Source organism: Scyliorhinus torazame, chromosome 3, assembly GCF_047496885.1.
Source record: "Scyliorhinus torazame isolate Kashiwa2021f chromosome 3, sScyTor2.1, whole genome shotgun sequence".
NCBI lineage: Eukaryota > Metazoa > Chordata > Chondrichthyes > Carcharhiniformes > Scyliorhinidae > Scyliorhinus > Scyliorhinus torazame.
This window is the reverse complement of record NC_092709.1, coordinates 75,410,276-75,425,892: the sequence shown is the minus strand read 5'-3', so window position 1 is coordinate 75,425,892 and position 15,617 is coordinate 75,410,276. Positions and strand designations below refer to the sequence as shown.

The 15,617-nt window shown below is 49.0% G+C and overlaps 1 protein-coding gene across 27 annotated transcripts in view; it reads left to right on the top strand.

Moving 5' to 3' along the window:
* ank2b (ankyrin 2b, neuronal) overlaps positions 1 to 15,617 on the top strand; it is a 1,300,297-nt gene that overhangs the window by 800,271 nt on the left and 484,409 nt on the right. For all 27 annotated transcript variants that reach the window (XM_072495860.1, XM_072495874.1, XM_072495872.1 and 24 more), the window contains one exon: positions 11,059 to 11,157. In XM_072495860.1, the coding sequence (XP_072351961.1) occupies positions 11,059 to 11,157 (99 nt within the window). The remainder of the gene's footprint in view (positions 1 to 11,058; positions 11,158 to 15,617) is intronic.

The following is a 15,617-nucleotide window of genomic DNA, read 5'->3' as shown; positions in this document are numbered from 1 at the left end:
AGCCTTTCGGCCCATCGAGTCTGCACCGGCTCTTGGAAAGAGCACCCTACTTAAGCCCACACATCCCAGTAACCCCACCTAACCTAAGGGCAATTTAGCATGGCCAATCCACCTAACCCGCACATCTTTGGACTGTGGGAGGAAACCAGAGCACCCGGAGGAAACCCACGCAGATACGTGGAGAACGTGCAAACTCCGCACAGACAGTGACCCACGCCGGGAATTGAACCTGGGACCCTGGAGCTGTGAAGCAATTGGACTAACCACTGTGCTACCGTGACGTCCTTGGTAAATGGTACCCAGCCTTGAAGCTGCTGCCAACTTAAAATGCTGGCAGAGTTGCGTCCATATTTTTTTAGCATGACCACCACCGCTGGGCTCGGTGAGTACGTTGCCGGTGCCAACAGACGTGGTGCTGTTACCAATGTCCCCAAATTTCCCCTCCTTGACCCCGACTCCATCGGAGCCCAGAGAGTCCCCGGGTCCTCACATCACCTCAAAACCTTCTTTGCATTGGCCACCCGATAATGGTACAGCACATTTGGCAACGCAAAACCCCCTGCCTGTCTCTCCCCTTGAAGCACCCCTCTCCGAATCCTCATGGTCTTTCCCGCCCAAATAAAACCGGAAATACGCTGCTCGACCCATCAGGAAAAACAACTTGGGCAGGAATACTGGGAGGCATTGAACTAAAAATCGAAATTTCGGCAAGGTGTTTATCTTAACCGATTGGGCTCGGCCTGCAAACGATAACAGGAGACTATCCCAGCTCTGCAAGTCTGCCTTAACTCTACCCATCAGGTTTGTATACTTCAACCTCCAAAGCCACCCTCCATCTCCCTAGGTATGAAAATCTAGTCCTTGCCAACCGAAAAGGCAACCCCCCCCAATCCGTCTCCTCTCCCTGATGCACTAACCACAAAAGTTTCACTTGTCCCAATATTCAACTTGTAACCGAAGTGCTGCAAAATATCCATTATATCCCCTATATATGGCTCCTGGTCCCTAACATACAGTAGCAAATCGTCAGCCTATAATGACACCCTGGCTGGGATTCTCTGACTCTGAGCCAGGTCAGAGAATCCCCGGGGGGAGGTGCGAATCCCGCCCCGACGCCGGTTTCCCTATTCTCCGGCGTTGTTTATCAGGCGCCGGTGGGATTCCCGCCACGCCGGTCGGGGGCTTTTGATAACGGCCCCCCTCAGCAATTCTCTGGGCCCGGATGGGCCGAGTGGCCGACAAGTTTTGCCCAGTCCCGCCGGCGTGAATTACTCACCTCACACTTGGCGGGACCTGGCAGGTAGGTGTGCGGGGGCCGTCCTTAGGGGGGGGGGGGGGTCCAACCCCAGGGGGGCCCGCACGGTGGCCTGGCCTGCGATTGAGGCCTACTAATCAGCCGGCGGGCTGGTTCCGTGGGGGCCTTCCTTCCTCCATGCCGGGCCCCTGTAGGGCTCCGCCATATTGCCCGGGGGCCGGCGCGGAGAAGGGAACCCCTGTGCATGCGCGGAAATACGTCGGCCATTTCGCGCATCCGCGAACTCGCGCCGGCCCTTCGGTGCCGGCTGGAGCTGCGGGAACCACTCCGGCGTCAACCTAGCCCCCTAGAAAGTGGAGAATTCCTCATTTTTGGGGGCCGTTGACGTCGGAGTGGTTGCCGCCGGTTTTCACGCCGTCGTGGGGACATATCCATTTTTGGAGAATACCGTCCCCTAGGTTCCACCCCACCTCTAACAATCTCACTGCACCTATTTGAGACGCCAACGCAATGGCCAACGGCTCAACTGCCAACACAAGCAACAAGGGAGACATCGGATAATCCTGTCTTGTACCCCGATGCAACCAAAAGGACCCGGAGGTCATGGTGTTGGTACAAACACAAGCAAAAGGGGATCCATACAACAATTGCACCCACGATGCAAACCCAGGACCAAACCCAAACTTCTCCAACATCGCAAAAAGGTACACCTACTCCACCCGGTCCAACGCCTTCTACGCATCCAATGACACAATTATCTCCAGTACCGGCCCCGCCACGGGTAAGTACCACATTCTGCAACCGGCGCACGTTGGATGACAACCTCCGCAACTTCACAAACACCATCTGATCTTCCCGTACTACCTCCAGGAGCGAAGGCTCCAAAACCTTGTGCCAATACCTTTGCCAGTAACTTGCCAACTACATTTAACAGGGAGATCTGATGATATGATCCATCATCTGTAGGGTCCTTCTCCATTTTCAAGAGCAGGAAGATGGATGCCAGCCCTGTGTCTCTGGGAGGGCACCCCGTGCCAGACTGTCAAAACATGCCCAACAATAAAGGACCACACAGATCCGAAAACTTCTTGTAAAATTCCACTGGGAACCCAATCTGCCCCAGTGCCTTCCACGCCTGCATGTGGTTCAACGCTGCCTGAATCTCCTCCAGGCCCATTGGCACCTCTAGCTCCTCCTGCAAATTATCCCCCACCTTGGGAAATTCCAACCCCCCCCCTCAGAAAGCCTGCCATCCCTCATTTGCCCTCCGGCGACTCCGACCGATACAACCGCTCATAAAAGGCCCTAAGCAACCCTGGCTGCCATCTGCTGCCTTAATTGGTGAGCCAAGAGACGACTGGCCTGCTCCCCATACTCATGCACCACATCTTTCGCCCGCCTCAACCACCATACCGCCCTGTCCGTGGACAGCAGGTCAAACCGCACTTGCAGTTCTTTCTTGTATGACCAAAGCTCCGGGGTCGGGTCCCTCGCTTACCTCTGATCCACCCCTAGAATCTCATCCACCAGTTACTGTCGCTCCTCCCCTCACCTCCGTGTCCACATGTGCCTTAAACTCTGTGATCTCTCCACAATCACCACCTTCAATGCCTCCCACAAAATAGAGTGGGAAACCTCCCCATTATCATTATTTTCCATTTAGTCCGGTATGGCCCTCGAAATCCTCACACAAAACCCCAAGTCCGATAGCAACCCTACGTCTAACCGCCACCCCCTGCAATGCTCCTGACCGATCTCCAACACCAATTCTACCGAATGTGGGGCATCGTCTGAAATAACCACCGCTGAGTACACCGCGTTCCTCACTCCAGCAAGAAGAGTCTGACTCATAATAAAATAATTGATCCTCGAATACACCTTGTGCATCAAAGAAAAAAACAAGAACTCCTTGTCCCCAGGGTGCGCAAACCGTCACAGATCTGCCCCTCCTGTCTCCTCCATAAACACAGACAATACCTTCGCCATCCCAGCCAGGACCAATGATTTTGGTCTGGAGTGATCCACATTCGGGTCCTATACACAGTTCATATCACCCTTCAAAATCAATTGATGGGTGTCCAAATCTGGCAGTGTAGCTAGCCCTGGAGTCCTACTATCAAAGCCCAAGTGAAACTCGGCTCACCCCAGGCTTTCCGTAGTGTAGTCTGATCCTGTACCTGCATGCAAGTTTCTTGTAAAAACAGCACGTCGACTCCCAGACTTTTTAAATGAGCAAAACCCCTTGCACTCTTTACTGGTCCACCCGGGCCATGCACGTTCCAGGTGACTAATCTTGTTGGGGGCCTCTCACCCCCCCACTTCACCATCAAACAAGTTCCCCACCCAAAAAAACCCCAGAACAAATGCTTACAATCCCATCCCCAGGCCCATCCTTCCTACTCCCTTGTCCCAATCTCAGCATTCTCACCATGCTTCTCTTTCCTTCCAATTGCCATATCAATCCCCCCGCTCTACCATCCCCCATGACTTAGTCTCCAGGAAAAAATCCCCCCACCATCCTCCAAGAAAAAAGAACAAAAGCATAACACACTATATTGCAATATTTATAGTCACCCCAACCCAACTTTTACATACACAAAAAATCCCAGCAGCCTTCCTGAAAGCAGTCCCAGTCCTTTGTCCTTGATGAAGGCCTCAGCCTGCTCCGGCATGTCGAAATAATGATCCCTCGAGTCCAATGTAACTCTTAGCCTCACTGGATACACGACCCTGAACTGCACACCCTTATTGTACATAAGACCATAAGACAGGAGCGGAAGTAAGGCCATTCGGCCCATCGAGTCCATTCCACCATTCAATCATGGCTGATTTCAACTCCATTTACCCGCTCTCTCTCCATAGCCCTTAATTCCTCGAGAAATCAAGAATTTATCAACTTCTGTCTTAAAGACACTCAACGTCCCGGCCTCCACCGCCCTCTGTGGCAATGAATTCCACAGACCCACCACTCTCTGGCTGAAGAAATTTCTCCTCATCTCTGTTCTAAAGTGACTCAAAGACTGTGCCCCCGGGTCCTAGTCTCCCCTGCTAATGGAAACAAATTCCCTACATCCACCCAATTTAAGCCATTCATTATCTTGTAAGTTTCATAAAACATAGAACATCGAAAATACAGCACAGAACAGGCCCTTCGGCCCACGATGTTGTGCCGAACCTTTGTCCTAGATTAATCATAGATTATCATTGAATTTACAGTGCAGAAGGAGGCCATTCGGCCCTTTGAGTCTGCACCGGCTCCTGGAAAGAGCACCCTACCCAAACTCAACACCTCCACCCAACACCAAGGGCAATTTTGGACATTAAGGGCAATTTATCATTGGCCAATTCACCTAACCTGCACATCTTTGGACTGTGGGAGGAAACCGGAGCACCCGGAGGAAACCCACGCAGACACGGGGAGGACGTGCAGACTCCGCACAGACAGTGACCCAAGCCGGAATCGAACCTGGGACCCTGGAGCTGTGAAGCAATTGTGCTATCCACAATGCTACCGTGCTGCCCTTAAGAACAAATAAATCTACACTATATCATTTTACCGTAATCCATGTACCTATCCAATAGCTGCTTGAAGGTCCCTAATGTTTCCGACTCAACTACTTCCACAGGCAGTGCATTCCATGCCCCCACTACTCTCTGGGTAAAGAACCTACCTCTGCTATCCCTCCTATATCTTCCACCTTTCACCTTAAATTTATGTCCCCTTGTAATGGTTTGTTCCACCCGGGGAAAAAGTCTCTGACTGTCTACTCTATCTATTCCCCTGATCATCTTATAAACCTCTATCAAGTCGCCCCTCATCCTTCTCCGTTCTAATGAGAAAAGGCCTAGCACCCTCAACCTTTCCTCGTAAGACCTACTGTCCATTCCAGGCAACATCCTGGTAAATCTCCTTTGCACCTTTTCCAAAGCTTCCACATCCTTCCTAAAATGAGGCGACCAGAACTGTACACAGTACTCCAAATATGGCCTTACCAAAGTTTTTTACAGCTGCATCATCACCTCACGGCTCTTAAATTCAATCCCTCTGTTAATGAACGCGAGCACACCATAGGCCTTCTTCACAGCTCTATCCACTTGAGTGGCAACTTTCAAAGATGTATGAACATAGACCCCAAGATCTCTATGCTCCTCCACATTGCCAAGAACTCTACCGTTAACCCTGTATTCCGCATTCATATTTGTCCTTCCAAAATGGACAACCTCACACTTTTCAGGGTTAAACTCCATCTGCCACTTCTCAGCCCAGCTCTGCATCCTATCTATGTCTCTTTGCAGCCGACAACAGCCCTCCTTACTATCCACAACTCCACCAATCTTCGTATCGTCTGCAAATTTACTGACCCACCCTTCAACTCCCTCATCCAAGTCATTAATGAAAATCACAAACAGCAGAGGACCCAGAACTGATCCCTGCGGTACGCCACTGGTAACTGGGATCCAGGCTGAATATTTGCCATCCACCACCACTCTCTGACTTCTATCGGTTAGCCAGTTCGTTATCCAACTGGCCAAATTTCCCACTATCCCATGCCTCCTTACTTTCTGCATAAGCCTACCATGGGGAACCTTATCAAATGCCTTACTAAAATCCATGTACACTACATCCACTGCTTTACCTTCATCCACATGCTTGGTCACCTCCTCAAAGAATTCAGTAAGACTTGTAAGGCAAGACCTACCCCATACAAATCCGTGCTGACTATCCCTAATCAAGCAGTGTCTTTCCAGATGCTCAGAAATCCTATCCTTCAGTACCCTTTCCATTACTTTGCCTACCACCGAAGTCAGACTAACTGGCCTGTAATTCCCAGGGTTATCCCTAGTCCCTTTTTTGAACAGGGGCACGACATTCGCCACTCTCCAATCCCCTGGTACCACCCCTGTTGACAGTGAGGACAAAAAGATCATTGCCAACGGCTCTGCAATTTCATCTCTTGCTTCCCATAGAATCCTTGGATATATCCTGTCAGGACCGGGGGACTTGTCTATCCTCAAGTTTTTCAAAATGCCCAACACATCTTCCTTCCTAACAAGTATTTCCTCGAGCTTACCAGTCTGTTTCACACTGTCCTCTCCAACAATATCGCCCCTCTCATTTGTAAATACAGAAGAAAAGTACTCGTTCAAGACCTCTCCCATCTCTTCAGACTCAATACACAATCTCCCGCTACTGTCCTTGATCGGACCTACCCTCGCTCTAGTCATTCTCATATTTCTCACATATGTGTAAAAGGCCTTGGGGTTTTCCTTGATCCTACCCGCCAAAGATTGTTCATGCCCTCTCTTAGCTCTCCTAATCCCTTTCTTCAGTTCCCTCCTGGCTCTCTTGTATCCCTCCAATGCCGTGTCTGAACCTTGTTTCCTCAGCCTTACATAAGTCTCCTTTTTCCTCTTAACAAGACATTCAACCTCTCTTGTCAACCATGGTTCCCTCACTCGACCATCTCTTCCCTGCCTGACAGGGACATACATATCAAGGACACGTAGCACCTGTTCCTTGAACGAGTTCCACATTTGACTTGTGTCCTTCCCTGACAGCCTATGTTCCCAACTTATGCGCTTCAATTCTTGTCTGACAACATCGTATTTCCCCTTCCCCCAATTGTAAACCTTGCCCTGTTGCACGCCCCTATCCCTCTCCATTACTAAAGTGAAAGTCACAGAATTGTGGTCACTATCTCCAAAATGCTCCCCCACTAACAAATCTATCACTTGCCCTGGTTCATTACCCAGTACTAAATCCAATATTGCCCCTCCTCTGGTCGGACAATCTACATACTGTGTTAGAAAAGCTTCCTGGACACACTGCACAAACACCACCCCATCCAAATTATTTAATCTAAAGAGTTTCCACTCAATATTTGGGAAGTTAAAGTCGCCCATGACTACTACCCTATGACTTCTGCACCTTTCCAAAATCTGTTTCCCAATCTGTTCCTCCACATCTCTGCTACTATTGGGGGGCCTATAGAAAACTCCTAACAAGGTGACTGCTCCTTTCCTATTTCTGACTTCAACCCATACTACCTCAATAGGGTGATACTCCTCGAACTGCCTTTCTGCAGCTGTTATACTATCTCTAATTAATAATGCCACCCCCCCACCTCTTTTACCACCCTCCCTAATCTTATTGAAACATCTATAACCAGGGACCTCCAACAACCATTTCTGCCCCTCTTCTATCCAAGTTTCCGTGATGGCCACCCCATTGTAGTCCCAAATACCGATCCATGCCTTAAGTTCACCCACCTTATTCCTGATGCTTCTTGCATTGAAGTATACACACTTCAACCCATCTCCGTGCCTGCAAGTACTCTCCTTTGTCAGTGTTCCCTTCCCCACTGCCTCATTACACGCTTTGGCGTCCTGAATATCGGCTACCTTAGTTGCTGGACTACAAATCCGGTTCCCATTCCCCTGCCAAATTAGTTTAAACCCTCCCGAAGAGTACTAGAAAACCTCCCTCCCAGGATATTGGTGCCCCTCTGGTTCAGATGCAACCCGTCCTGCTTGTACAGGTCCCACCTTCCCCAGAATGCGCTCCAATTATCCAAATACCTGAAGCCCTCCCTCCTACACCATTCCTGCAGCCACGTGTTCAACTGCACTCTCTCCCTATTCCTAGCCTCGCTATCACGTGGCCCCGGCAACAAACCAGAGATGACAACTCTGTCTGTCCTGGCTTTTAACTTCCAGCCTAACTCCCTAAACTTGTTTCTTACCTCCACACCCCTTTTCCTACCTATGTCGTTGCTACCAATGTGCACCACGACTTCTGGCTGCTCCCCCTCCCCCTTAAGGATCCTGAAGACACGATCCGAGACATCCCTGGCCCTGGCACCGGGAGGCAACATACCTTCCGGGAGTCTCGCTCGCGACCACAGAATCTCCTATCTATTCCCCTAACCATTGAATCTCCTACAACTATTGCTTTTCTATTCTCCCCTCTTCCCTTCTGAGCCCCAGAGCCAGACTCAGTGCCAGAGACCTGGCCGCTAGGGCCTTCCCCCAGTAGGTCATCCCCCCCCAACAGCATCCAAAACGGTATACTTGTTTTGAAGGGGAATGGCCACGAGGGATCCCTGCACTGTCTGCCTGTTTGTTTTTTTCCCCCTGACTGTAACCCAGCTATTCTTGTCCTGTACCTTGGGTGTGGTTACCTCCCTGTAACTCTTCTCAATCACCCCCTCTGCGTCCTGGATGATCCGAAGTTCATCCAGCTTCAGCTCCAGTTCCCTAACACGGTCTTTGGGTGCACTTCCCACAGGTATAGTCAGCGGGGACACCAGTGGTATCCCTCACCACCCACATCCTACAGGAGGAGCATGCAACTGGCCTAGCCTCCATCCCCTCTTACCTATCAGAATATAGCTGCCCTGTGGACTAACTAGATCTCCGCCCTCCGACTCTGCTCCCAGTCCGCTACACTTTCTGTAAACTCCTGGCTCTCTTCTCACTCTTTGCGGAAATGTCGGAAACAAAATGAAAGGAGCACCTTACTCCCTCCTCACCTAACTCCCTCGGTCACCAAACTTTCACTATAGCACTCAAATGCACCAAATTCAGCACTCCCTCAGTCACCAAACTCTCACTATAGCACTCAAATGCACCAAATTCAGCACTCCCTCAGCCACCAAACTCTCACTATAGCACTCAAATGCACCAAATTCAGCACTCCCTCAGTCACCAAACTCTCACTATAGCACTGAAATGCACCAAATTCAGCACTCAGTGCAAACAAAGTCTGCACTGTAGGGGATCACTTTTATACTGTGAATCTAGCCTCTGAAAACTGGCCTAATCCAATTAACTAATTAACAAGCTCCAGCTGCAAGTGCCTACAAGTAGAAGCCTGTTTAAAGCTGATTGAAAATTCACCTTCTAAACCAAACAGCAACTTTTAAGTTAATTAACTAAATAAAAGAAAGACTAAACTTTAGATAAAAAATGAAGCCTTATACTCCCTCGGTCACCAAACTCTTACTATAGCACTCAAAACGCACCAAATTCAGCACTCAGTGCAAACGATTTCTATTAGATCTCCCCTCAACCTCCTAAACTCCAATGAATATAATCCCAGGATCCTCAGACGTTCATCATATGTTAGGCCTACATTCCTGGGATCATCCGTGTGAATCTCCGCTGGACCCGCTCCAGTGCCAGTATGTCCTTCCTGAGGTGTGGGGCCCAAAATTGCTCACAGTATTCTAAATGGGGCCTAACTAATGCTTTATAAAGCTTCAGAAGTACATCCCTGCTTTTATATTCCAAGCCTCTTGAGATGAATGACAACATTGCATTTGCTTTCTTAATTACGGACTCAATCTGCAAGTTTACCTTTAGAGAATCCTGGACTAGGACTCCCAAGTCCCTTTGCACTTCAGCATTATGAATTTTGTCACCGTTTAGAAAATAGTCCATGCCTCTATTCTTTTTTCCAAAGTGCAAGACCTCGCACTTGCCCACGTTGAATTTCATCAGCCATTTCTTGGACCAATCTCCTAAACTGTCTAAATCTTTCTGCAGCCTCCCCACCTCCTCAATACTACCTGCCCCTCCACCTATCTTTGTATCATCGGCAAACTTAGCCAGAATGCCCCCAGAACCGCCTTCGCCTTATTGAAAGCCGGCCGCCGCTTCTCCAGTTCTGTTCCAATGTACTGGTAAATGCACACGGTGTGCCTGCGGCAATCGATGTTCCGGCTGTTCTTGGCCCACTCCAGGACTGGCTCCTTCCTCTGGTAACTGTGAAATCGGACGATCACCGCCCACAGTGGCTTGTTCGGCTGCAACTTTGGCTGCAGAGCTCGATGCATCCTGTTAAATTCCTGAGCGGGGAACACTTCTTCCCTGCCCACCAATCGAGAGAACATTTCGGAAAAATACTCAGTTGTTCTCGGGCCCTCCACACTCTCCGGCAAGCCCACCACTCTGAGGTCGATGAACCTCAACCTGTTTTCCAGATCTTCAACTTTGGCCTTCAGGCCCTCATTCCTTTCCGACATGAGCAGCATCCCCACTTCCAACGAGGCAAGCTGATCCTCGTGCCTCAATGATGCCTCCACCATATTAACATGTTATTTCAAAGAGTTCTGCTTTCAAATCCCTTTACAACTGAGGGTCTGGAATAAAGCTCCAAACTGAACTCACCACATTTAAAATGGGATGTCTATTGGATTGAGGTGTGGGGTGGGGGGGGGGGTGGGGGGTGGGGGGGGTGGGGGGAGGGGGGGGGGGGAGGTTGAGTGAGGGGTGCATAGGATTCCTAATTGTTTTTGGTACCCAAAGTACAAAGAGTTTTCAATTGTCTCAGCCAGTAACGGAATGGCTAACACAGGACAGTCTCTGTCTGATAAAAGTGTCATGGTATTATCCACCCTTGAACCAAGCATTTATGTGATTTTTGAATCATTTTCTTTTAGGCTGAATTTATAGGATTTAATTTAATTGGCTGTGATAACTTCAGTTTTAAATTTGCAAGATGGAAAATGGTTTGCCATTTCTTTTTGCTTAAGGCGCAGGAGAGCCAGAAATGTCGTATATTTTCAAATATGATGATAATACACACAAGTGTTGCAATGATGTAGTTCAGTGTGACATTGGTTGCCATGAAACATTTCAGTAAACGAATAAAAAGTGACCTTGGATAAGTACGCCACTTTAACTGAAGTATACAGTGTATATCTGATTTCTTGTGTTAGTCAATCAGAACGTAACTGTTCATATTCAAGCATGTGGTGCTATTGATATTGTACAATGCTATGTGTACTTTACTGTTGCAGAATGGCCTCAATGCATTGCACCTGGCAGCAAAAGAAGGACATGTGGAACTTGTGCAGGAATTATTGGAGAGAGGTGCAGTCGTTGATTCATCGACAAAGGTAATTTCTGACATCAAACCCACTGAACAAATTACTTCCTTATGTAGCACCATTATATTTGAAGAGCGCTGCTACATATATGCTCTGCACACCTGTAGCCAGAATAGCATAGAGGTCCTGAGGTCAACTAACATAGGCAACAACATTCATATTTACCCTCAGTGGTACTTTGACTCCATCTTAGAGAGTAATGTTTCCTCCTCTTGGGATCATGTGCATCTAATCCATTTATATCACTATTTATCTTCTGAGGCGGCGTTCCCGCTTGAAGCTGATTCTGAATATAAATAGAATATTGAAGGGATTAATCAATCAGAATCTGTCTCTCTGCCAACTTCTTGGGAAACCAAGATGAAAGAATAAGCCCCATAATGCAAGTTTGAAAGGGCAAAAGGAAGTATCAGAAAAATTAGGAACTAGTTATTAAATGATGTTAAGCTTGGCCTGAAGGTGATGGGGAAAGGAAATGCTGAGGAGAGGGGTAAGAAATATTGCATTTTGAACACCTGGCAAAAATGTGCAATGAGACTTGACTTCAACTCTGAGAATCTCGAGGAGAAGAAGCATTGAGGCAGATGTTTTAGCGTTAGGGGAAACAAAATAGCATGGAACGATCTAGAATAGTAGCAACAAACAGGAGATTAGAGTTGAGAGTCTATTGGATCAAGTTTCTTCTTGCATTCTTTCCAAACCTTTGAGAGATGTGGGATAAAGTAATTCCAGCTGTTTGAGATATAGGGTGCGATTTCCCGGCCACACAGCGCCCCAACAGCAGCACGCCAAAGCACAATGTTAACCACTCAATGCATGGAACTCTGCTCCCGGGGCCTAGACGGCTGGCCATGCCTCCCAAGATCATTTAAAAAAATAAATTTAGAGTACCCAATTATTTTTTTCCAATTAAGAGTCAATCATATTTTTGGGTTATGGGGGTGAGACCTACACAGACACAGGGAGAATGTGCAAACTCCACACAGAAAGTGATCCGGGGGCTCAGCGCTGTGAGGCAGCAGTGTTAACTACTGCGCCACCATGATGCCCGTGCCTCACGAAATCCAATGCAATCTCGCGAGATGGCATTATGTGAAGCCTGCCGATTGTGGGAGGGATCATGTTTTGGCAAACCTGCATATTAGAGCAAGTCAGCTAATGTCACTCTAATATGCAGTTCCCTGAGATAACCTAGGCATTGGGATCTATCCACTTCGCCTTGGAGACTTTGGGCGAGTGCCGTTCAGCACTGCTCTCCACGAATGGGGACCAGATGGAAAAGCACTCGCAGGAGTCTTCCAGGTGATCGGAGGCCCTCATGTGCTTGCCCTCTGGGCAGGGTGGCACCCTGGCACTGCTAGTGCCAGCCTGGCACCCTGGCAGCGACACTTGCCAGTGCAGTGCCATCTGGGTGCAAGCCTGGCACTGCCAAGGTGCCCAGGTGGTGCTGGCAGGGGCACTGCCAGGCTGGCAGTGGCAGGGTGCCAAGCTGGCATTTTTTGCAGGGCGGTGATCTGGCCGGGGTGCCCTGTGCATGTGATGTGGGTGCAGGTGGGGAGGGGCAAGGTTCCCCTTATAGGTGAGTTGAAACATTGGGGGTCGAGAGAGTGGTACGGCATTTAAAAATGGCATCCCGATCTCTCCCTGCACTGAGGAGTTTCAGCAAGCGGGGCTCCTCAGTGCAGGAAATGGGACTAAGTGTGCCCTTGGTTGCGGGTTCCCCGCTGAGGCCCTGTATCTAACTAGAGTCGTGCTAGATAGTGTTACATAGAACATAGAACATACAGAGCAGAAGGAGGCCATTCGGCCCATCGAGTCTGCACTGACCCGCATTAAGCCCTCACTTCCACCCTATCCCTGCAACCCAATAACCCCTCCTAACCTTTTTGGACACGAAGGGCAATTTCGAGTGGCCTAAAACTGCACGTCTTTGGACTGTGGATGGAAACCAGAGCACCCGGAGGAAACTCACGCAGACACAGGGAGAACGTGCAGACTCCACACAGACAGTGACCCAGCGGGGAATCGAACCTGGGACCCTGGCGCTGTGAAGCCACAGTGCTATCCACTTGTGCTACCATGCTGTCCACTGTTATGTTTCTCTGTGCTACAAGCACTAAACGTGCTGACTATGAGACATGATTCCCATTTGGTTCAATCACGTCCCTGGTCCAATCTGGGACAGGGTTAGGTTCTGTAGAGAATGTGAAGGAATAAAAAAGATTTGGTGTAAAACCATGTTTATTTGGAGGTAATATTGAGGTAAAGAATATTGGAAGAAGAATAGTACAGTAAGGATGGGCTGATGATGGGTAAGAGATTGTAGTTGCAAGCTGGATTGTCACAAGCCTACAGCTTCCATGGGGGTTGCCCCAATATTCCATTGAAATTTCAGATAAGGTTAGTAGAAAGAGCTGTTCACACTGTTTCTCCAGGATTTCACTGATCTTCCACCAATGTTAAGGAGTAACATAAGCCTTAAAATGATGCATTGTGGGTTAATGCTTCTGTCGTGGACAGAAAGCTCAGACAAGTACATTAACATTTCAAAGCTTTGTGACATTTAAAAATTGAAAGAAGTGAAATGTTTGTTTGCCAGTCGAAGAGCATAGAAACCTCTACAAGGTAGTTTGTAAATTTAAGCATTTATAATTTGAAATAAATTGATGAATATGCAGTGGAATTATCAGTGAACGAGTGGGTTGAGTTGGTTGATGAATGGGGAATGTCACTGATGTGCAGAAAGGACTTCTGGTGATGGGGAATGCAGACAAAGGGGGTGAAGGGAAGATGTGTTTGGTGATGGCGTCACGCTGGAGTTGGCGAAACAGCTGGTCGACTCCATACTGGAGGTGGATCGGCCCCAACCATGGAACTACTGCCGGAAAGGATAAAGCTACAAATGGACTTTGACCTTCTCTCCACTGGAAAAGCAGTGCACCAGCTCCGCCAGACATGGGGGACCTTTTACGAGCATGGAGCCAAAACCAACTGCCTGCTGGCTCACTAACTGGGAAAGCAGGCAGCCACAAGGAAAATAACCCAGGTAAAACATAGCAGCGGCAAACCACTCGCAGCGCCAGAGGGGATTAACGAATGCTTCGCAACCTTCTACCGAGAGCTGTACACCTCCGAGCCCCTGGAGGGGGACTCTAAGAAGAAGCAACTCCTCAACGGACTAGACATACCAGTCGTGGGAAAGATAGGAATTGGGGCCTGGAAGCACCATTAGAACTGAGGGAAGTCATGGAGAGCATTAAATCCATGCAGGTGGGGAAGGTGCTGAGACCGGACAGTTTCCCGGCGCACTTCTGCAAAACAATTTGCATCAACACTGGCCCCGCGCTTGCTGGGGATTTTCACAGGCTCGCCAGCAAGGGGAACCCTGCTACCAATGCTGGCTCAGGCCCCGATATCGCTGATCCCCAAAAAAGACAAAAGACCCGATGGTGTGTGAGTCATACGGACCATATCACTCCCCATATCACTCCTTTACACTGACGCTAAGATCCTGGCGAAGGCCCTAGCAAGGCAGATGGAGAGCTGCGTGCCAGAGGTAGATGCAGAAGATCAGATGGCCTTTGTCAAGAGCAGGCAGCTAACAGCGAGCATTAGGTGCCTGATGAACATAATCGTGACCCCATCCTGAGAGAGAACACCAGAAGTGATCATCTCCCTGGACACAGAAAAGGCCTTTGACAGGGTCAAATGGAAGTTACCTGATGGAGGTGCTAGAACAGTTTGGGTTTGGGCCGGGGTTCACCTCCTGGGTGAAACTACTGTACAGCGCTCCCATTGCGACCGTATGGACTAACACCACCAGCTCTAAATACTTCAGCTGCACAGAGGTATGAGACAGGGATGCCCTCTATCCCTGCTGCTGTTTGCTCTGGCAGTCGAGCCACAGGCAATCACTCATAGAGCGGCAAAGAGTGGAGAGGTATGCAAAGGGGAGACGGAGAGCATAGAGTCTCACTCCAAAAAGATGACGTGCTCCTCTACATCTCGAACCCCCTGGCCAGAACAGGAGGAATAATGAAACCCCTGAGGTAGTTTGGAGCGTTCTCAGGTTACAAACGTAACTTGAGTAAGAGCAAAATCTTTCCTTTGAACCCACAGGGAGGAGGAGCAGAGCTGGGGGGACTGCTGTTCAAACTGGCTCAGACCAAATTCCAGTACCTGGGGATCCAAATAGCGATGACTGGACATGGATCCACAAGCGGAACCTGATGAGTCTGGCAGAGGAAGTTAAAAAGGACCTGCAGAGGTGGGGCTCACTTCCACTCTCCCTGGCGGGGAAAGTGCAGACAATCAAATTGAAATTGCTGCTTTCGGAGATGGGAGGAGAAAGGAGTTAGGGCTAAAAAGGATTTGTTTCTAGGGGGTCAGTTTGCAGGATTGAAGGAGGTGGGAGTAAAGTATGGGCTGGAGCAGGGGGAAATATTTAGATACATGCAGGTTCGAGACTT